We start from the raw sequence: 24426 nt of genomic DNA on the forward strand, positions 1-24426 counted from the left end.
ATTCTCGTTTTACTCATTATCTAGAGATAAGTCTGCAGATGAAGCTCCTCTAACAGAAAAGTAGAAGTATGAACCTTGACTTGTGTGGTTAATCCCGTATGTATGGAAATATGTGTAATAACAAGATGAACCCTGTACTAAATAATTACCAAAACAGAGTCCCTGGTGGGAGTAGATGCAATAATTACAAGTGACCACAATGGAACATTTTCACAATGTCTCTTTAATGTAAATAGGCACTCGGTTATGGAAGGCTCTGGCATTTATAAGTACATGGACATATGGCACACAAACTAGCTTGAGTACCTGTACACTGTACAATCACCCACTCAACCATCATCGGAATTCATAAAACATTCTACTTTGGCAGTCAAGAGTAGCTGAGAGTCTATGTTCATTAATAATAATTTCTTACATATAAGGCTTTCTGTCAGGTCACTAAGAGAACCAGGGTGTACCCCATGCACCATTTGCAGTTTGTTCGAGCTTAGCTGGCACTCAATTTCGATTCCCTCAAGTTATTGAATATACGAGAGAGCCAGACACTGACAGGTACAAGTTACTCCACGGGCAACCATTAATTAGTGAGTCCAGAAGTAATGTGAGAGCTACACTCCCTCTCTGGCAGCCAGGCAGAGAGACACTGATGGCATCCTCAGCTGGGTCATCTCTTAACTCTTCACTTCCTATTAGAAATTAGATCCTGGACCTCTCAAGCTTTCTAACTTCTCTTTGCAGGGTGAAGAGAAGTGATGTCAGGCTTTGGGACCGGAAGCCTGTCAAATCCTATGGTCTTCAAGTGGAATTTCTCCTTAGCATATTGCACAGAAATGAACAGAGCACCGCAGAGGCATTTGTACACTGCAACAGTCTTCCTTTAAAGAATGAAAGGCAAAGGGGAAATGTATAGTGGTGTAATGGCATATGAAGTGTATGTCTTTTTATTGAAACCCAGGAGGACGTGGTTGTGTAGGTATAGTATGATGGACTCATCAGCTCGTTGATGCCTGGGCGTTGTGTGAAAGCCGCGGTGGAAACCGTCTCTTCCTTGATGGATAGGTGTAGTGGGATTCAATTCCAGACCCATCTCTGTCTCCCCTCCTACCTCCCCACTCCTGTAAGTTAAAAAAAAAAAAACGTTAGAGAGAGAGGTTGTCAGACAAAAAACCTTATGGGAAATTGTGCCGTGGAGAAAAAAAGACATTGACAAAAGGCACATTCTGTTCATCAGTCATCATTACGAAGACAGTTCTTATAGCAACAGGACAATATTACAGGTTTTTCTTCCTTCTGTGACATCCCGTCTTCATTCACTTGACCTTTGTTCAGTATTGCATCAACTCTTTTAAACTTTTAATGCAGTCTACACACTCAGGTCCCCACAGAGCCTTCCCTTCAAAGCATTGCTAATGCTACCACAGCCAAATAAACTGGCCTTCCTGCACCATTAAACTACTTCAAGAATTAACTCAGACACACAGGTTTTAATTGTCACACATGAAGCTTTTAAAATGCAATATACCAGGGTAAAACCATAGAGGTTAGATTTTTATATGTAATTAAAATCGATAACCCGTAGCTATAGTAACTGAAAGCTACTTCTATGAACATCCAATTGAAAGCAACATATTTTATAAGTAAAATGTTTTGTAGGAGGTACATACACAAAAACAAACTTAGAGGAATAGTATTACTTTATGGAATGACATTTTGAAGTAGATGTGTTTGAAAGGCCTTGTCTATACTTCTCCAAACCTTTCATGCTTATGAAGCTTTCTTTGATTCTGATCTAACTAGAAAGGCTGAGATTGCAAAGCTCTCAAGTGTGTGGTTAAAACTGTCTTGGTCCTGTCATTCTATCAATTTAGCTGGAAATGGCAGCTGCCACTGTTTGGAAACCTCTCTATCACGTCTTAAACATCACATTGCATCTAATCCTCTTACTGTATCTGTAGCATTTAAGATATCTCTAAGGGGAGAAACAAAATAAAACCACAAAGATAATAATATATGTCAAAATAGACCAGATTGTTGACATCTGAAACACCAAGATTCTGGAAACTTGGTGGCTCTGGACAAACATCTATGTTTGTGTTAAATAGCAGCGCTCCATTTAAAAACTCACTCCAGTTTGCACTTATCTTACCTCCTCTGAGGGCAGTACAGCTTGCCTCATAATCCATCATACAAATGAATACAGCAAAATGTTCACACCTGCATGCTCTCACCAGATTCCAGTCTACTTTTGGTTATTCCTTTTTGGAAATGTCAAACCGGAGGTCAACTCGTATAGTCTCTTTGAGTCCAGTACAGCAGTGCCCAGAAATACATTTCAGAAATGAAAGACCAACCCAGACCTTTAACCCATATGTTGGAGATTGTTTGGAAGTGTTTACAACACAATACATAAAAAAACACTAATACGTTCACGTCAGACTGACTTAATAGGCTGGCGAGTTATTGCAGACAATCTAAATAAAAAATAAAATAGAAAAAGACAAACTGTGTTCTCTATATCCAAGAGCTACAGCAGATAGACATCAGGACAGCGCCATCCCATTCTAGTACTTCTTAGCAGGTTGAGATGCTGCATGGTGACAGACAGTTTAATTTTACGGCCAGTGCAGGAGATAGAACACTAATTTACTCAGGCTAGAGGAGACTTTTCACTTAAAACACGCAGCAATGCGCCCAGTTCATTCTAATGAACCACTGTAAATCCACAGTACACTCATTTCTATCCTTATTTGCATTGAAATGGAAGTGCCATTTCTCATTATTTTCCTTGGTAACCGTCCGCCACTTATTTATGTATTTGAAAAAACCTGTACAGGAAGCCATGTGCCTACTGTTTTCAGACATTGACATAAATTGCAACTATCTGAGTAATTACCAGGGGGGGGTCTTACATGAACAGAGTTGTTTTCAGAAGTCAACTCATTGCAGCCGGGGCAGCTTTGGAGAGAACATAGAACTGACAGGATGTGACAAAGCTTCCAAAACGGACTTCAAACAAAAATACTTTTAACCTCATAAGGGGTCTCAGGGGTCGTATTTACTTAGGGCTCAAATCAAATCCACATTGGCGTTTATACGCAGTAGCTCTTTTCCCATTGTCAAATAAAATCCCAGACCGTTCTTGGGTTCTGTACAAAAATGACTCCCAGGGCTATGTCTGTCAAAGGTATGCTTTTCATGTAACAGGGTATGTTTCTGGAGGAATATTTTTCAAAAGACATTGCACATGCGACGGTTCCAAAAACGTTTCCAAAAAGTTTTAGGCGCCACGTAAAATGCTGATAAAAACCGAATGCAATGACGCGCAAATCATTTCTCCCTAGATTTAACTGAAAATAGTACAATGACAACATATCAAATGTTGAAACAGGATTTTGGAAAAATACATGCCCATTTTAATTTTGATGCCAGCAACAAACAAAAGTTGGGACAGAGGCACGTTTACCGATGTGTTGCATCACCTCTTCTTTTTTACAGTACTCTGTAAGCATTTCAGAACTGAGGAGACCAATTGCTGTAGTTTTGAAAGTGAAACGTTTTCCCCTTCTTTCACTTGATATAGGATTTCAGCTGCTCAACAGTTTGGGATCTCCTTTTTCATTTTATAATGCGCCACATGTTTTCAATGGGTGACAAGGTCTGGAATGCAGGCAGAACAGTTTAGCACCTGGATTCTTACTACAGAGCCACTGGCATTGGAAATAAGCAAGGCCTTCCCTGGAATAGACGTTGTCTGGACGGCAGCATATGTTGCTCCAAAACTTGTATAAATTGTTCAGCATCAATGGTGCCTTCATGTGCAAGGCACCCATACCATGTGCACTAATGCACCCCCACACCATCACGGATTCTGGCAAATGAACTGTGAGCTTATGACAAGCCGACAAGGACGCGGCATCCATGATTCCCAAAAATTATTTCACATTTCTCTGACCAGAGGATAGTTTTTCGCCTCAGTCCATCTTAAATGAGCTTGGGCTCAGAGAAGGTGGCAGTGTTTCTGGATCTTGTTTATATATGGTTTCTTCTTTTCATAGTAAAGTTTTAACTTGCATTTGTGGATGCAGCGACATACTGTGTTCACAGCCAATGGTTTTCGGGAAGTGTTCCTGAGCCCATGCAGTGATTTCCCCTACAGAATCATGTCTGTTTTTAATGCAAGGCCCGAAGATCACATCCAATATTGTTTTTTGGCCTTGTCAATTGTGTACAAAGATTTCTCTGGGATGCTCATTTTGTACCCAATCATGGTACAGACCAGTTCCCAATTAAACTGATTTGTTGTGAGATGTTCCACCAGGTTTAGTTTTTAGCATTACACCACTTTTCCAGTCTTTTGTTGCCCCCAGGTCTCAGCTTTTTAGAAACGTGTTGCTGGCATTAAATTCAAAGTGGGCATATATTTTTCAAGAAACATTAAATCTAGAAGCTGACTAAACAGCATGATCATTACACAGGTGTTTCAATAGATATCTAAAACATACAGTTGTGCAAAAGTTTGCATACCTTTGAAGAATTAGTAATATACATAACATTTGTAAAGAAAACATGAGTGAGCAGGCAAAACATGTATTTTAGGTCATAACAGGTCATAACAGAATGCCACAAACATAAAAAAAACAAAAAAATGAACTGACCCCTGTTCAAAAGTCTGCATACCCGTAGTTCTTAATACTGTGTATTGTCCCCTTTAGCATCAATGACAGAGTGCAGTCTTTTGTAATAGTTGTCAATGAGTCCCCAAATTCTTGCAGGTGGTATAGGTGCCCATTTGTCTTGGCAAAACACCTCCAGGTTATGCAAAGTCTTTGTTCGTCTTGCATGAACCGCATGTTTGAGATCTCCCAGAGTTGCACAATTGATATTAAGGCCAGGAGAATGTGATGGCCACTCCAGAACTTTCACTTTTTCTGCTGTAACCACTGAAGGGTCAACTTGTCCTTACGGGCATTGTCGTGCTGGAAAGTCCAAGAGCGTCCCATGCACAGCTTTCGTACAGAAGAATGCAAATTGTCTGCCGGTATTTTCTGATAACATACTGCATTCATCTTGCCATCGATTTTCCCAAGATTCCCTGTGTCTTTAGAGCTCACACACCCCCAAAACATCAGTGAGCCACCACCATACTTCACAGTGGGGATGGTATTCTGTTCATTATAGGCCTTGTTGACCCCTCTCCAAACATAGCGCTCTATTTTGGTCTCGTCACTCCAAATTACAGTGTGCCAGAAGCTGTGAGGTGTGTCAAGGTGTTGTCGGGCATATTGTAACCAGGCTTTTTTGTGGCTTTGGCGCAGTAAAAGCTTCTTTCTGGCAACTCGACCATGCAGCTAATTTTTGTTCAAGTAATGTCATATTGTGCTCCTTGAAACAACCACACTGTCTTTTTCCAGAGCAGCCTGTATTTCTCCTCAGGTTACCAGTGTGTTTTTCTTTGTATCCCGAACAATTCTTCTGGCAGTTTTGGCTGAAATCTTGCTTGGTATCAAGAGATCAGCAAATGTTCCACTTTTTAATAAGCGACTGAATAGTACTGACTGGCATTTGCAAGGCTTTGGATATATTTTTATATCCTTTTACATCTTTATAAAGTTCCATTACCTTGTTACGCAGGTCTTTTGACAGTTCTTTTCTGCTTCCCATGGCTCAGTATCTAGCCTGCTCAGTGCATCCACGTGAGAGCTAACAAACTCATTGACTATTTATACACAGACACTAATTGCAATTTACAAAGCCACAGGTGTGGGAAATTCCCCTTTAATTGCCATTTTCACATGTGTGTGTCACCTTGTGTGTCTGTAACAAGGCCAAACATTCGAGGCCAAACATTCAAGGTAAACTTTTGCTCAGGGCCATTTGGGTGATTTCTGTTTTCATTATGATTTAAAAAGAAGCCAAAGAGCAATGTGATAATACATGGCTTCATATGATCACTATCCTTAAATAAAAAACAGTTTTTTTGCATGATCAGTCATACTTTCAAAATAAATGCCAAACGTTCACAATTTCTGCCAGGGTATTCAATCTTATGAGCACAACTGTATTGAATTAAAACCTATATCCATTCAGAAACATTTACAATGTAACAGGTTAGATTTGGCCTGGTGTTGTTGGTTATTGTCCAACTGACAGGTGAATTCCTCTGTCAGTGTCTAGTATAAAGCACACCAAAACAGGTTTTCCTCTACCTGTGTATTAACTGCATAAAGTATTTTTAGAAGTACAATACCCATACTATGATGTAGCCACCAACATGATTGAATATAAGAAGGCAGTTACTCAGTAATGTATGGTGTAGGATTTGTCACCAACTTCTACATTTGTGTACAGGATGAGGTCTGCTCAAATACAAATCATGAGTTCGTACTGCAAAACATCTTGAAAAAACACTACCCCATTATGAATATAACTGACAAAATTACTTACCTCAAGGCAAACATTTTTGATAAATTTTTACTATTTACTTTTGTTGAAAACATATTATAACCCTATAACCACAAATCCGTGCTACCTCTATACTTTGAAAAATCTGTTTTTTGGACTGTGTTGCATGTTCCCTAAAAAGACTTAACGTGCCCATTCATATTTCTTCACAATTCACTTTGTGTAAGGGCTGGCCCAACAAATCCACCAAATCAACTCAGTTATTCATTGTGTTTATTTGTGTTCGTATTTTCACGTACTTATATGATTTTGTGTGTTGTCCTGTCCCCTTGCCTTTGACTAGATCATGTTTGGAAATAGTAAGTTGTCAGTAATATAGTTATATTATTATTATTATTTAGTTGTCAGATTACTCAAAAGGTTATATAACAGCAAAATACCCTGTTGCTCAAACATACCCTACAGTACTCTCCCTTAAAGCTCTGTTAGAGTTTTTAATGTGTTGTATTGTGCTTGTGTTGTATATACAGTATGTATGACTACTTCCTTCTGACCTCTTGCCAGATCCATCTCAAAAAAGGGGTTTCTGACCTCAAGGGTCTTGTTAAAAGAAAGAAAGTATTTATTTCCTCAGCCTTTCCGGTCTTGGATGCGGTCAATTTGCAATATAAAAATTATTCCAATTGTTAAGGCTTTCCCACATTCCGCCCCGACAAAAACTGTCCACTCCTGCTTTAAGACGTCCGCTCCACTGTCATCTCAAGGCCATATCATGCATCACACAGCAAATAAATGTCATATGTACATTTCCCCCTATTTCTATTATATTTTTGTGTGTGATTTTCCCCCTACAATCTCCTCCAAGCCCCCCTGGTGTTAATTATCAGGCTTCTTTCCCCTGGAGCAGCACAGAGATGTGGAAGTGCATTCATCTTGGTTCTCCACTCCAGTACAAAGCCTTGTTTGAAGAGACTCCTGTGGTAAGCCCCAAAGGTGGGGTGATTCAGAGCCAGGAGAAGGGGAGAAAAAAGGAGAAAATAAAGAGTTGCAGATCGCTCTGTTTACATGGAGAAACCTGGTCACCTTGCAAAGCAGCATGCAAATCATTCAAGTCCTTCTGCCCTTTTTCTTCCTCTGTTTTTCATTCATTCCATGCTTTATTTTCTGTATGATTAATATTTCAAGCTGTGAGTTTCTGATGACATGAGAACCGACTATGGGCTGTTATGATTTATTGATTTAGTATGTGATGTAATAAGGTCATGTCCATGTCACTTGCTAATTCCTACTCAGTTGTCTGACTGCTGAGTGGACCTGTCGGTGTTCCAGGACCTAGCCAGAACCCCGGCATTTAAATCGGTCTCCCTTTAAAACTGATCCATTTCCCATCTAAACGGTATGCTCTTATTTTGTCAGTATAAACATGTGGTTGTTTCGAAAGACACACAAATGCTCCTTTCTTAAAAATGTACTACATGGCTAGTCTTGTTTGTGGATCCTGTGCAGGGAGTAATTTGTAGGGAATCAATGTCGGTGAGGCTACTATAGTGTTCTGTAACCGCTGCTATGCAGGTATGCTGCTGGACGACCACTCTGCTCACTCACACCTAATGTGTCGTCCACATCACTGCACAGAGAGACAGTTTCTGACTGACACATCTATCTCCTTCATCACTCAGGACTGAATCTTTAATTAACACAGGTCATTCCAGATATTTCCTCTCATGGAAAAAAATACATAAAACTGAGATCGTATTATGATTTCCGTGACAGGAAGTTGTTTTAAGTCTTTGTCAGGTCGAAGAGTCACTCATCATCACTGGGGCTGAGTAACGGTTTTCATGTGAAGTCATTCATTTAAATAGCCACCGTGTCTAAGAGGAAAAGGATGCATCCTTTTAAGATCTTGTAGTGCAGAAATTCACTTGTCTTTTAAAAGCAACATTTGATGACTTGTAAATCTTTAATCCTCAGTTCTAGAATTGTTTCTCATTATGGAATCTTGTTTTACAGCAAGGAGGCACTAAGCCCAGTTTGGCAACACAGTGATACACATCTTTCAGCTCCAATGCCTTTCATTTCGAGTGTAGATGTTCTCTCAAGATTTGTACTATAAACACTGACTCATACGAAAAAGCACCTTACAGTTTGCAAATCCAGCACATTTGTGGCTATTCCCATTTGGGGATGCTAACTCTTCTGTATTTACATTTCTGCCTTCTGTAAATCTCTTGATGTTCTCAACACACACCTTTCTATGGCTGATAACAGTCAAGAAGTATCCAATGGACTGAGCTCATTTGAAAGAACAGAGATTTAACACAACAAGCTCATATTGCTGTAGTTATTTGGATAAAGTACACACAGGTCTGCGGCTGTAAGCTGTTGTCCACAGAGGTATCAGGAAACCCTCCTGACCCAGTAGGATAGACATCACGTGGCCAATGAGAGAAGAGAAAACAGTGCAAGAGGCCAAGCCCTTTGCCCGGCAGCAGTGATGGAGGACGCAACGTAATGCTGGGGAGGAGTGTCTCTCCATCCATGTAATGCAGGTGGATTGGACGGCCAGGCCGGGGGGGGGGGGGGCAACGGGACCAAACAGAGACCACGGGCCTCCAGCCAGGAATATTAAGCCGTTCTGACAGCCAGGTGACACCGGAACCCCCGGGGCCGTGGTGTTGTGTTGGCGTTACAAGACCCGGCACCATGTCACCGCGACGGAGCGCTAAACAGCCTCTAGGAGCCACATATGTAGTGCATACGGTCCACATGTCCTGCCGCAGCGGACTGCACCGCACTTCCACGGCTCCCCAAGGCAGCGGGTTGTGGAGGGGGGGGGGGTCTCCATGCTGGGTGTCACATTTGCACACTCCCATCTGCATTATGACTAATATATGGCACTTAATTGAGCCCGGAGGCAGTTGGTTTCAATGAAGCCTCCTGTATTTTTCTTGCAAAATAGGACGGGGGGGAAAAGAGAGAGCTCTCAGCGGAGCGGGGCTCTCTATCGAGAGCCAAATAGAGCAGAACTCACGCCGTGTTCATTAGCTGTCATTGATCAGTGATTCAGTCCCGGCGCTCCGGCTGCCTGCCAATGCACGCTGATATTAGGAGTTTCTTGTCATGAAAATCATTATGATGGTAAAAAAAAAAAAAAAAAAAAACGCAGCCAGCACAGCAACTTCGCTCCTTATATTTTATATTTCACTGCATTATTTTGATGTGCATGGCTCTACGCCAAGCCTCCCCAGGCAAAGCTACAAAATACTATGCAATCAGTGATACGCTGAGCACCAAACCTATCCATCCTAGGCCTTCCTCCAATGTCTATTTGATGCATTTTGATTCACATTGCTTTATTGGGTTTTCCTCATTGGTAATTGTTCAGAAGCTGGTGCTTCAGCCGCTTGGAAAGATGTATAGTATTACAGGGTCACAAAGTCAGTGTGCTGATAAACGGCTGAGACTATAAGCTAAATAATACACAAATGAGGGAAGAGAAAAGTCAATGGGAGAGTGACTCAATAGTTCCCACACCTCTCAGGAGAGCTCTTGCCCAGCGTAAGTGTCCTGTCTGACATCATCACCGTCAGACGAGCCTCACTACAACATGGAGAAAACAGCTACAGAGGGGCCGAGTCTTGAACGGGCGCCTGCCCTCCTCTCCCCGGAAACACTCAAAAGTAAAAAAAATCATAACAGGCAAAGTTTTTTCTCTCTCTACCAGTGACTAGAGCTATGGCACAGCAGCCATCCTTTACATGCCCTAAGAAAAATTGTATACAGTTAGGTTCGGAAATATTTGAACCCTGACACAATTTTCATAATTTTGACTCAGTACACCACCACAATGGATTTGAAATGAAACAACTGAGATGCAAGAAGTGCAGACTTTCAGCTTTAATTCAAATGGTTGAGCAAAAATATCGTATGACACGTTTAGGAATTGCAAACAATTTCATACACAGTCCCCTTATTTCAGGGGCTAAAATATAATTGGACAAATTAACACAACCATAAATAAATTGTTCATTCTTACTGCTCATAGGTTTGCATACCCTGGCAGAAATTGTGACATTTTGGCATTGATTTTTAAAATATGCTTTGGATCATGAACTGTTCCAAGCTTAATCCATACTTTTTTCTTCCCATCATTCTGGTAAATGTTTGATCTTAGTTTTATCTGTCCAAAGAATGCTGTTCCAGAACTGGGCTGGCATTTCTAGATGTTTTTGGCAAAGTCTAATCTGGCCTTTCTATTGTTGAGGCTTAATGGTTTGGACCTTGTGGTGAACCCTCTGCATTTGCTCTTGTGAAGTCTTCTCTTTATGGTGGATTTGGATAATGATATGCCTACCTCCTGGAGAGTGTTCTTCACTTGGCTGGATGTTGTGAAGGGGTTTTTCTTTACCATTGTTATCGTCCAGGAAATTTTATGTTGCAGAGCTCACCAATGCGTTCTTTTTTTGATCTGGCCACCCCTAATGTTCCTGCTATCTCTCTGATGGATATTTTTTTGCAGCCTGAGGATGGCCTGTTTCACTTGAATATGTTTGGTAAACAGCCCAAACAAAACCTGTGTCAGTGTCCAATTATTTCCGGACCTAACTGTATATATCACTTTATTCCTTCCCTAGTTATAGCTCCTAATATTTATAAAAAGGTTGTGCTCCTCAAAGGGATGTGCCATCTAGCATTGGACAGACTCAGAATAAGCCCTCAGCCAACACTGTGTAAAGCATAAGAATGAGATGGATACTTACAGTGACACTCCAGAGTTTAAGTGGATATATAGGGTAGAATTAAATCAATATTTCAGAGCTCCACCAGAGAAGCGGGGAAGGGGCCATTATTTAGTGCTAATTGTACCTATAGGGGCCATACTTATAGATGTATTAATATCTAGTCTCTCGTCTGGACTAATCTGTGGTAGTCTACTGGCTGCTGCAACTGCGTGATGACTAGTCCATATCTACCTTTCCTTTCACATTTATACTCTCTGGTGATTTTATCCCCTTTGTATCTGGCCTTGACAATGCTTTCACCTATTTATATTTTAGTCCTTTCTCAGACACTCTTATTCAGAGCAATTTACAGTTATTGCATTTCTCTTTAGATAGCCTGGTAAGACCACATATCACAGTTGGTGTAACTACATCTCTCAGTAAAGAGGTTATCAGCAAAGGCAGTGCTAGTAGAGAAAGGACAAGTGCATGCTTGTATAAATATTAAACATGACTGAGCTATCGTATTTAAGATACTCTTTGAAGAAATAGGGTTTTGTGTGTTTTCAGGAGATTGGCAAGCACTGCGCTGAACTAGCAACACAGGGAAGCTGGTTCCTCCATTGGGTTACTGGGAGAGAGAAAGGCATTGACTGGGTTGAGCAGGAAATGCATTCTGGTATTGTGGGACGCCCAAGAGAACATCGGAGGAAAGCTTGGGTCGGGACACAGGCCCTGAGCATATCATAGAGGTAAGGAGCAGCGGTTCTCTGCTCCGTAGGCAAGCACCTTAGTCATGTAGCGCATTCGACCGTAGACTCAAAGGCAGTGGAATGTGCAGAGGTGTGGGATGACACCTGCGCATTCTAGATAATCTGTAGAGGTCTGATGGCACAAGAAGGACGCCCAGCTAAGAAGAGTTGCCATAGTTTAGAGGACAGATGAAAATGGATGCACTCCAAATGTAAGTCGCTTTAGTGACAAATGTGTAAATTATTCTATAATCAAGCTATGATATTACTGCACCATACCCAGTACTTTACTATACTACTCCGGATTACAAATATAATCAGGCTGTCTATTAGCATGTGGTCACAGCCCAGAAGCAGACAAGAGTACTTCAAAATGATTGACACTAGCTTGATATATGCTCAATCCTGCAAGGAATTACAGGAGATACTTCAAACTGTGAAGTGTTCCAGAAAGCACACTTGTAGGGCCGCCAAACCCCCTTTGTTGCTGTCTTAGGAACGTTGTGTAACTCCCTCTAACCTCAATCAGTCACATCTGTGATCAGAGGCGCTGCTGTCTTTACATCTTGTGGTTCTGGAAACCTTCTCAATGGATGCTATAATATCTTCATGGTAATGCTCTTGACCAACAATTACAAATCCAAACAGGTTATAGGTTACAATTTATTTTACCATGTGAAATAAATGTATTGTGAGTGAGTGACTGACTGACTTCCCCATGTTAAATAGCGTTGTGGTTAGAGACGCAGACCTGCAACAAATAAGTCCAGCGTTCAAATCTTGTCCAAGCAAATTATGCGTTAGGATTTGTTCCGGATAGACAAAAACTTTGCTGGCTACAACCTTCAGTAGCTCAATTCTTATGTATATTTCAAGTAGTAAGTTAGTAGATACTAGTAAGCCTATTACTGGCTGATAAGCTGTTAAAACGTCCAGTGGCAAAAGCCATACATTTCATAGAGGCTATTTGTGGTGGAGGTAAAAACTTCATAAGAAACGTTATTCAGTTTACACAATGGTGTCCAGTGAAATCTTCAAACTTGGCGTGATGTTAATGCGTGACAAAATGTAATGTCGAGATGCTATACCGACACTGCACAAACTTATTGCACCATGGTGTAGTGGTTAAAGTCACAGCCACTACTGAGAGAGAACCAGTCTTAATCCAGAAAGGGCAACAACATTTATCGCTTTTAATTGCGGGCTGGCTGAACTAGCCTTTCCTGGTTCCTTTTCTAATTTGATTATATAATTTAAAGACACAATCTGGGTTTTTAGGCCATTGGCTGTGAAAGTGGTACTATAGAGACAAAAAAGGTCTCCAAACATGTATGTGCTGATACATGCCCATGTCATCAAACCATTTGATTGGAAACCAGAAACTCTACTACTAGATTATCCACATATAAACAACATATTACACATCCAGACCCAAAAAGAGGAGGTTATTATTTATGTTATTTTCAAGTCTGTATCTCAGATATGTTCATGTTGTCAACTAATTGATTAACATTGCATGCCTGCAAAATCTGATAAATTCTTTAATCATTGGGTCAAATTAGTTTTTAGTAGACTTTGTTCTTTACTTTGTATATTCTTACAAAATGGGACGCAAGGTATAAACGTATATGGAATATAAGTACATTATAATACTTTTTATCCAACAGATTATACTCAGATTCAATGTTACAGTCTTTGTGCGATAAATCTATGGTTTCAAGACACATTCATGAGAAAGATTATGCAAGAAACCAAAATCCATGGCAATCGATTTGTATTGATGGAAAGCTAAATATGAAAGACAAGTCAGGTCTTAAAGCTTTTGCCGATTGCTAACATAGTGAAATACTGAAAGTGAATGCTTAGACAAAAGCCAAAACCTTAACTTTTGTAACCATGCCTTAAACAAAGGCACCAAAAGTACAAACACATTTTCTACTTTGCACTTTATTTGCAATTCTGCAACACACTTTGCAAAACATTACACTCTATTTCTTACATTAGACACTTCGTTCAAGACTGAAATCTCTTGCAATCATTGGGAAAACACATCTATTCAAAATGCAAACCATACCTGAAATTGGCAAAACACACACACACACAAAGTACAGTAACTGAACACCAACTAGTCTGAGCCTAAGCACTATAAATAAACCTCAGGTTAGCTCACCTCTTTTGTGAGAACTTTGCAAACACTGAGGCAGTGAGAGCAAGAGGAAGAGTGAGAGAGAGGAGGAGTAGGAGGAGGACAAGAACAAAGAAGGGGACCAGGCAAAGAGACTAATCATATTTCCGACGACATTAGGGCCACTTTGGGGAACCACGTCATAAATCATGGCCTGACGATGAGGAAGTCCAGCCCAACCTGAGTCGCTACAGGGTAGTATCCATAATACAGACATTTAGACTGAAGAACAGGTATGTCTTCAAATTTCTACACTAGACTGTACCTATGTAATTGCTGCACATCATTCTAAATCACAGCACAATACAATGTTGTCCTACAATATTAGGAGTATGTCCCTAAGTGAAGAAAAAAATAGATATAGTTATGTGAAGTACATGTAATACAGTGTTGATGTTACTGTGTACAGTAACACAACATGTAAAAGAATTGACATCTTTAAACTTTTCTTTGGTGACGCTGAAGGAGAAGCAATGTAACATGCAAGAGAATCAGTGTCAAGAGACTAATGCACCAGGTAAAATTTCTGATGCTGACTTTTATAGGTTCTCAGGTGACAATGGAGACCACAACTGCACTCCAAGATGCATGACCAGCTGTCCCAAAATTAGGACTCAGGTAATGCACTCCTCATATAATAGCAGGTCTATACAATGCATCGCCTGTTACCTGCATTTGGGCAATGACAAATAATGGAGAGGTAGTCTGATTTTAAGTAGGCTGAAATGCAGTGAAGTCACATCTCACAACACTGCACTATTGGCAGGGATCTCTGCAGTGATGTCACATCTCACAAAACAATGAGAAGCAGTATTTGTCTTGATCTCTCCTTCTCGGATCAAGCATGAAGTAATGCTGAGTTAACGTCAGTAGTACCTTGTAATTTAAGGTGCATGCCTTGTGTACTAATTCATTTTACAATGTTCAGTAAATCTAAATACAAAATGTAATTCTCAGACCCATTCTTGTCATCAACAAATCCAATTTATTCCATAATCCTAGAAATCAGATTACTTTAATATACTTCAGTACTTTAAATAGTCTTAAATATAATACTGTATACAATAACACACTCACTATGCATAACACACTCACCATGTTTATTACAAACCATAACAAGAGAGCTAGATATGAAAACAGTATGGAAAACAAGGCTTGAGTGGATCCCATAGCCAGTGGCCTGCAGTCATATAAAAATGAATCACAGAAAATAAAAAATCATCAAATAAACAGATGTCAATAAAGCAAAGGTTTTATGAAAGCAAAAATGTACCAAGACACTAAAACAAGATATATGCACTGAACTTCAGTTATTGAATATGATATGCTACACTCAGCATGAATCAGGACATAAAAAATGCCCACAAATTGTTAAATATGTATTGTGATAATTCAGCAAGAGAATGTGATACTGGCCTTCTATGGCATTACGATTGAAGCTGAAGATCAGGCCGTAGCAAGCACAGAAAACCTCTTTGGGCAGTGGCTTATTAAATGGCACCTTATTCCCAAAGAATTACACTTCTTTTAATTAGGGTCTGTGGAGTTCTATAGATAACCGAGTGCCATTTCGGACACAAACAATGACTCCTGGTGCCTCTACTTTATTGGGGTAGCTAGAGGAAATTAGTTCTTCTGCCCTTTGCCATCATAGTTTACTCTCAGCATACTGATTTTTATGACTCAATCTAATCACTGTATAATAAAAACATAAGCTAACTGTATAGGCCTATAATAAAGATATTCACTGTCCTGACATCAAATTGCATTGCTATTGGTTATTACTAGAAACAATTGCATTATTTCCATAATAAAACAATGTGTGCATTGACAAAATGGGTTGGTGAAATGTAGTGTCAATCTGCCCTATTAAATCCAGCGACATTAGGGTTGGAAACAAAAGATTAAGCCTCTACCCTGCGTTCAATGCTTTGTTTAATGTGACACATTGAAATCCTAGTCAGGCCAAAATGTACAGTATGGGAAGCTTTGGAAGAGCCTCAAAATGTCCACAAACAATATCAAATATGCTTATGATAAAAGTTATAATGAAAGAGGAAAATACAGTTTTCTGCAGAAGAAGCTGTACTGACCAAGATGTGCTTGGCCTTCATGGTTGTAGCCTCCCTCCGTCAGCTAGTGTCCTAAAATAGACAGAACAAGGTTCCGAAGCGGGGCTCCTTGGCCTGTGCACTCATCTCCCTCAGGCCCAGCCCCAAGCAGGCAGGGTAGGACCAAGGGAGTATGTTGGAGCCTGACTGCCTCCCCATGCTTGACCAGCCGAGGGGCCCACCATCCCTCTCTCTAGACAGGCAGCAGTCCAGGGGCCACAGGTGCCCCCTACTGACAAGCAGAACCAGACTCCAGTCACTGGGAGATAGATTAGGCCTCACAGTCTGCCACTCTATTACTGCTGCTGTCTGTGCACGGTACACCTGAGCAGACAGACAGACGAGACAGAATACCGCACTGCGTTTCTCTGCTCTAGGACAGAGAACCCAACATAACAGAATACAACACACCGTACCATCCAAACACTCCATCTTCATGTCTCTCTAAACCAGAGGTCAGTTTTTTGTTTCTGCCTGGTAGCACTCAGCTGGTGTTCCAGGTCTGAAATAGCACCTTTATTAGGAGAGGCTGAAAACCAAAAAGTGTTTCAGTCTTCCAGTACCAACTTTGAAACACACTGTTCTAGCTACACAGTGTAGTTACACAGTTCTGTGGTAGGTAACCATACTGTATATTATGCCTTCCAAAAGCATTCAGACCCTTGACTAATTATTTATACTGCTGAATTACAAATGGTACATTGAACTGTCATTATGTTTGAAATTGTATTTTAAAACACTGGAACTCATCAATTATTGCCGTAGTTGATAAGCCGTAGTTGAGAGTTTATATTTGTAAGAAAACAAATACATATATTTATGTTCGTTGTGTATTAATTCAGCCCCCTTTCCCATGAAAACAACTTTAAGTCATACCTGGTAACTACAATGTACCAGCGTAGCAGACAGAGTTGAAGTGACTTTGGCCTAGTCTTCTTGGCAGATGTGCTCCAGGAGGTTCAGGTTGGTTAGACAAATCTTGTGGACAACAATTTTCAAATAGCGCCACAGATTCTCAATGGGATTGATGTCAGGTTTTTGACTGGGCCACTGTAGGACATTGCCTTTTTGTCACAGCACTGTTTTATGGTCTTGTGCTTGGAATCATTATCCTGTCCAAAGGGGAACTTTCCAAGCTTCAGTTTTAAATGGACTGCAGGATTTTTTCTCTAAGTATTTGCCTTTAATTTGCACCATGGATTCTTCAATATTAACATGAGGCCAGGTCCCTGCTGATGAGAAGCATCCCCAAAGCATAATGCTGCCACTATTTTAATGAAGGGATAGTTTTGCATCATCCATAGTGCTTTGAGTTGGAGCTCAAGACGAATGGCTTCCTTCTTGCAACCCTGCCATTAAGACCAGTGTTATACAAAGCTCTTGAGCTCTTTGGTTGTTGTTGCAGCATTAATCGACTCCCAGCCACTAAATTCTGAAGCTCCTTGAAAATGATTGTTGGCCTCTCCCTGAATTCTATCTCCCTGAAGTCTCCTTTTGTTTCAGCACTGATCTTTAAGGGATAGCCTGGGGGTTGTCATTTTGTCCAGATTCAACCAATCACATTCCAGATCATATACAAAGTTAACTTGCTGTCATCTAATATCAGCTGGTTACATTCTGATGGTCCACAAGGAGCTAACTTTGTCATGCTATTGGGTTGCTTCTATTCAGCAAGGACAGCCACAATATTTTGGCACCAACCCTGCTAGTGTTCCTGTCACTACTGGTAGCATGAGGCGGTACCTGCGGCCCATTCAGTTTGCACAGGTAGTCCTGCTCCTCCAGGATGGTACATCCATACGTTTGCTGTGTCTCTCAGTACAGTCTCAAGAGCATGGAGGAGATACCAGGAGTCGGGCCGTTACACAAGGAGAGCTGAACAGGGCCATAGAAGAGTATCAACCAAGCAGCAGGACACGTGGCCGTAATGAAATTCACGCAAGTTGAAACAGCCTGTGATTTAAATAGTTTACTTTGATTTTGTATGTATGTTTGAATCCAACCTTCAACTGGTTGGTGATTTTGCTTTCCATTGACCGTTACTACGTCATTTTGTTCTCAATAAATTACACATTGTACAGATAAAGAATTTGATCATTAATCATTAATGTCCTTCATCGAGACCCGATGTGTGAATTGAGTGTTTTCTTATTTTTTTTTGGCCAGCGTATTTGAGAGAGGAATGAGCCAACAAAATTATTTCGTTGATCAGAATAAAATTTTTCTTGTACTTTGTGCTGGCTAATTACCATGAGCAAAAAACTGGCATAGTGAAATCCACTTAAAAGGCAGCCAACACGCTGTGTAAGAAACATTATGGAGTGGCTCAAAATAGACACACTCATCAAAAATGATGTGTTTATCTATTGAAAAAGAGAAAGATAAACATTTAATCACTTAACACTTAATGCCTTTTTGTTTCCCGTCCCCAGTATTCTTGTTTCAGTCCTGTCTCCAACAGCAACACACAAACACACCTGGTGCTGGCAGATTAATGAGTCATAGGCTCCAATTATTAACATTCCTTGTGCGTTAAAAGGGGTTACGAGGAAGCTGGAGTACTCAAAACGTTCTTCTAATGACATGGCACAGAAATAAATGTGTCAGGGCTACAAATGACCTTGTGATTTGGAGAATCCAAATGTCAAGAATTTCCAAAACTCTTGATTGTCCTTCAGAGAATGAATGCAGCCTGATGCTCATTATAGAAGCAGTTACCCAAAGCCTCTGCAGACCTCGGGGCGTTGGAGAGCACTTACTGCCTCCTGAAAATACTAAGCAATCGCTGGAGGGGGAAATTAACTGCGAAGACACCCTGACACGAAACACACACACACACACACAATGGTTTGTAATTATATCATTTTACGTGATTCTTACCTGTGTTCGTATGGCTTTAGCTTTTCAGGGGGGTCATGGCTGGAAGACAGAACAACACAGGAATATGAGATCAGTAATGTTAGTAAGACAAATGGATGGACAGAAAAATAACATTGCGGAACTGTTGTCTTTTTGTAGCTTAGGGTGTTAACATTTAAATGGGCAGCTTTCGTATCCTCTTTGTAATCCGTGGGGTTAAAGGTCTAACACATCAGGCCAGTGGGGTCACACTAATTGATTACCTAACCTTTTACTCTCTCCTGACCAAATGAGGCAGGATAACAATATTACAGATCTTTAACCGTTTTTAAAACCTCCCCTTCCTTAACTCTCTGTCTCTGCTTTTCAATATTACTTTCACTGAGGTCATTCATTGCGACTCAGTAGCAGCAGTGAGTGCATACATTTTGCGCCATATTGTGGTACTGCCCCGCGTGGGAATCCCACAACTCTGGCATTGCAGTGGGCGCCACACACTCCCAACCAAGTTACACTGGACTACAGGTATTATGAGAATGTCACCCCCCCCCCGTGTCTGTGCACCAACCTTGCCCCCGCTAACAGGAAGCAGAGGGCGCAGTGCATTATTTAATTAGCCACTGCAGCTGAGTGCTCATGTGGAACCACCATGTGACGCTCCCCAGAACACCCGGGGAACGAGATGGAGCAATGACACATTAGCTACCCCCACGGGGGCTTTAATGGGCTGCAGGTCGCCCGGGTCACATGGAAGTGGGGGGGGGGGGTATTGGGGATCCTCGTTTCTGCCCATATACCACACTCTAATTTATACCATACCCCAGGATGTACGGCATCCATCGCTCCTTTCCGCCGTTACCCAAAGACACATCCATTTCAGCACTCTTTTCAGCACCCTGTATGCAATTACTTTATCTAATATTCTAATCAGAACTACGTGCCCTGAATGTTGTTTGGTGTGTTCTGAATGCCCTCCGTGTTATGGTGATGCAGAATGCTACTGAACGCTCTGACTGCTTTCATTAGGTCTGACAGCACTCATTATTCCACATGATTTAGGAGCAGCTATTCCTCCGCTATCTCTCTCATAATGTGACAATGATCTGTTGGCCTTCTCTTTAAGGACTAACAGATAACCACTGAGAGGAGGCTAAATCTTGCTTGGTATGCAAAGCAGACACCATTAAAAGTTCAAAGAGGGAAATTATTCCAGAAACACACTACCCAACACTCTAAAACTTTAGAGACAATTGGCAAATTCAGGTGGTGGTCTTCTCATGAGTTTTGATTGAAAGTAGTCTGCAGAACATATATGCCTGAACCTTGTTGTCCTCATTGAAATGCAATCAGCTTTTGACACCAAAACCTATTTCCCAGGAAGCAGGTATGTAATCAGTGTCACGCTGTCAGGATGTGCGGTGGGGGGAACATCAAACATTGGTTTACATAACAAATCTCCCTGAACAGTTGAAATTAAATTATTATCATTATGTAAGCATTTCTGGGGAATGTGCAAATACTGTCCAATGATGAAATTTTTATTGGCTTGCCTTATCCTTTTAATACCAGACATTTTTTTCATTGTGTAATTAACATCAAGGCAAAAAAGGGTAAGCATCTGAGCAAGGCAGTAAAAAAACGAAGAAAATGTAAGTATAACATTTTGTTAAACTTTAAGCACTAACAAAGTAGGATGTTAAAATGCCAAAATTAGATCAGTTTTTCCAAAGCACATTCACTGCCAGGACTACGCTCATTGGATGCTTATGAAAAGAGTATAGTTTTTTAATGCATGTTTGTCTGTGTTTTCACCTTCTTCCATGCATACCTGATAGGAAATAAAGGAAAATAGGGGAGAATGTACAATTGAAAATGATGAATGTTGTTGCCCGCACTGTATTCAAACCGCGGTCGCCCACATGAGAGGCTATGTCTTTAGCCACTACTCTACAGAACAACAACCTGATCACGTGTCGGTATAGCGTCTCGACCTTAGATCATTCTGTCACCCATTAACATCACGCAAAGTTTGAATATTTCGTTAGACACCATTAAGCATTATGTTAAACTGACTAACGTTTATTATTAAGTTTACCTCCACCACAAATAGCGTCTATGAACTGTTAGTTTTTGCCACTGGCCGTTTGAACAGCTTATTAGCCAGTAATAGGCTTTACCAGTATCTACTAACTTACTGGAAAGTCATAGGAATTGAGTAATTGCTAGCGAGTCTGCCAAAGCTATTTTATTTCATGGCATATCAACATACTTTTTTCTTTCATTCGTGAATTACATTGATACAATAAATATCAAGAAAGGTGACGATAACTCACTTTTTCATCAAGTGAAACGACGACAGAATCGTGGAAATAAAATAAATGTTGTTGTTCATAATAGATTTGAACTTGAGCCTTCAACATGAGAGGCACTTTCTTTAACCATAACGCCACGGCATTACACAGTTCACCAGTCGCAAAACACTATTGAGCATTGTGTAAAACTGCCAAACGTTTCTTATTAAGTTTACCTCCATCAGAAATATGGTCTTTGAGTGGTTAGCTTTTGCCACTGGCTGTTTGAACAGCTTACTAGCCAGTAATGGGCTTACTGGTATCTACTAACTTCTTAGGATTAATCATAAGAATTGAGCAATTGCTAGTGAGAATGAAGACGAACTTTTCCATGCCAGAAACAGTCACAATATAACTGTATATATTTCTTTTAAATAGACTGTTATAAATAAACAGTAACAATTTATATGAAGCATCTTAAGGCTTAATGACACAATCATACCAATGTCATTACATGAAGTAACAGCTGACAACTTGTCATGACAGATATATAGACTTGGTGTGACATTGTTATATTATTTCAGAATTCACTTGTATATTAAGGCACTTGACTGCATGATGACTTAACACAGGGAACCAGATACCATACACAATAAAAAAATAAGTAAAAAAAAACACTGCAAAAGGAACTTATACAAAATACAGCAAGTCACAAATACAGAGAGGTCTGACAGATTCAGCAGGTGCATTGATCAGATAGCAGCTTGTTTATTTGATTTTTGAAGAAGTGAGGTGTGATAAAGGCGTCAAGCTTATTGTCATTGGCAGCAGTGAACTGAAATGAATGCTGAACAAAGGACGTACGGACTTTCGGAGTGACCAGTGTGAGATATCTACCAGAATGCTAGTTAATCTCAAAGTAGCCGATTTTTAGAAGTGAGCTAAGGTAGAGGAGAAATGTACCTTGGTAAATGGTTGGTACCAGTCAGTCTGGCAATGTGTATGTATCAAGGGTCAACTAACCTCAGTGTAAAGGTCACGGTGAGGTGTGTTGAACATGTTACTGGTGACAACACAGGTGTGATTTCAGTTTAGATTTACGGTGCCTGATAAGGGTGTTGAATAAAAGGGTGCAGTCAAGCCATATATACCTAAGCATTTTTAGGTGGTGTCATAACCCAACTAGGGCTTGGTATCAGACAACATGGCACAAAAAGAGACGTGTTTCACTGGTCTTATGTCCATTACTGCCAATCATAGAGGATCAAGCTAAGATGTTGCAAAACAAAGGGATATGTGCTGTGAGACGATGGCCAAGACATTAAGACAGCCAAAAGAAAATTCAGCATAGTGTTCAGCTCACCAGACACATTTGTTGGCAACGGTCAATGGATAAGCTGAATGCAGAGCCCTGTGTTTCACCAACATTTAACTTGAATTACAGTGAAAAAAGTCCAACCAGTCCAATGATAAGTTTAGTTAATATTAGGTTTCCTAGTCATCACAAGCATAGTATACATTGTGTGTTGTACCTTTAGCAACGTTTGCAAAGACGTTTTCCCTACATTAATGCAGCCAGTAGGCTTTGTTAACAATTTGTTAAAATGGCAACAAACTATATAATATTTATATATATAGGTTAATCATAATATGAAACTCCCTGATCCCTGAACGGCCTCCCTGATCTGAACTCGAGTGGTCGTTTGTTGTTAGAGTTCTGTGCTAGTCATGGATTATCTATAACGAACACCATGTACGGATACTCATCAGTGTACGTGGTACCAGAGCACCCTAGGCCGAAGGTCAATGATTGATTTCGTGGTCGTGTCATCGGACCTGAGGCCGCATGTTTTGGACACTTGGATAAAGAGAGGGGCGGAGCTGTCAACCGATCACCATCTGGTGGCGAGTTGGGTTAGGGGGTGGGGGAAGACTCTGGACAGACCGGGAAAACCCAAACGGGTAGTGCGGGTGAAATGGGAACGTCTGGAGTATGCCCCCGTCCGAAAGATCTTCAACTCACACCTCCAGCGGAGCTTTTCTGGCATCCCTGTGGAGGTTGGGGGCATTGAACCTGAGTGGTCGATGTTCAAAGCCTCCATTGCCGAAGCTGCAGCGGGGAGCTGTGGTCTAAAGGTCTTAGGTGCATTAAGTGGCGTTAACCCTCGAACACCCTGGTGGACACCGGTGGTCAGGGAAGCCGTCTGACTGAAGAAGGAGGCCTTCTGGGATATGTTAAACTCTGGAGAACTCCAGAGATGGTTGCAGTGTACCGACAGACCTGAAGGGCTGCGACCTCTGCTGTGAAAGAGGCAAAACAGCGGGTTTGGGAGGAGTTTGGGGAAGCCATGGAGAAGGACTTTCGGTCGGCACCAAGGTGTTTCTAGAAAACCGTCCGCCACCTCAGGAGGGGAAAACGGGGGAACAATCCAAGCTCTGTACAGTAAGGATGGAACACTGTTGACTTCAACTTAGGAGGAAATTGGGCGATGGAAGGAACACTTTGAGGAACTCCTAAATCCCACTAACATGCCCTCTATAGTGGAGGCAGAGCTGGAGGCTGATGGGGAAGCATCGTCAATCTCCATGGCAGAAGTCACTGAGGTAGTCAAACAACTCCACAGTGGCAAAGATCCGGGGATTGACGAAATCCGTCCAGAAAAGTTGAAAGCTTTGGGTGTGGAGGGGATGTCTTGGATGACATGCCTCTTCAACATTGCGTGGGAGTCGGGGACAGTGCCAAAGGAGTGGCGGACCGGGGTGGTGGATCCCCTGTTCAAAAAGGGGGACCAGAGGGTGTGTGCCAATTACAGGGGTATCAGACTTCTCAGCCTCCCAGGGAAAGTCTACTCAAAGGTACTGGAAAGGAGGGTTCGGCAGATAATCGAACCTCAGACTGAAGAGGAACAATGCGGATTCCGTCCTGGTCGCGGAACAACCGACCAGCTCTTTACTCTTGCAAGGATCCTGGAGGGGGCCTGGGAATATGCCCATCCAGTTTACATGTGTTTTGTGGATTTGGAGAAGGCGTATGACCGGGTCCCCCAGGAGATACTGTGGGAGGTGCTGCGGGAGTATGGGGTGAGGAGGTCCCTTTTGATG

At 41.2% G+C, this 24426-nt stretch overlaps 1 protein-coding gene across 4 annotated transcripts in view; it reads right to left on the minus strand.

The window, feature by feature from the left end:
• Positions 1-202: 202 nt before the first annotated feature.
• The window catches only part of cd276 (CD276 molecule), a 95500-nt gene continuing 71276 nt past the window's right edge, over positions 203-24426 (minus strand). For 3 of the 4 annotated variants that reach the window (XM_010878688.4, XM_020056530.2, XM_010878680.4), the window contains 2 exons: positions 19055-19093; positions 203-1115 (listed from right to left, as the gene is read on the minus strand). In XM_010878688.4, coding sequence (XP_010876990.2) covers positions 19071-19093 — 23 coding nt within the window. In that variant the 3' untranslated portion in view covers positions 203-1115; positions 19055-19070. Of the gene's footprint in view, positions 1116-6820; positions 7378-19054; positions 19094-24426 lie in introns of those variants that run through there. The other variant, XM_020056529.3, reaches the window with a different exon arrangement.

Source organism: Esox lucius, chromosome 2 (genome assembly GCF_011004845.1).
Source record: "Esox lucius isolate fEsoLuc1 chromosome 2, fEsoLuc1.pri, whole genome shotgun sequence".
NCBI lineage: Eukaryota > Metazoa > Chordata > Actinopteri > Esociformes > Esocidae > Esox > Esox lucius.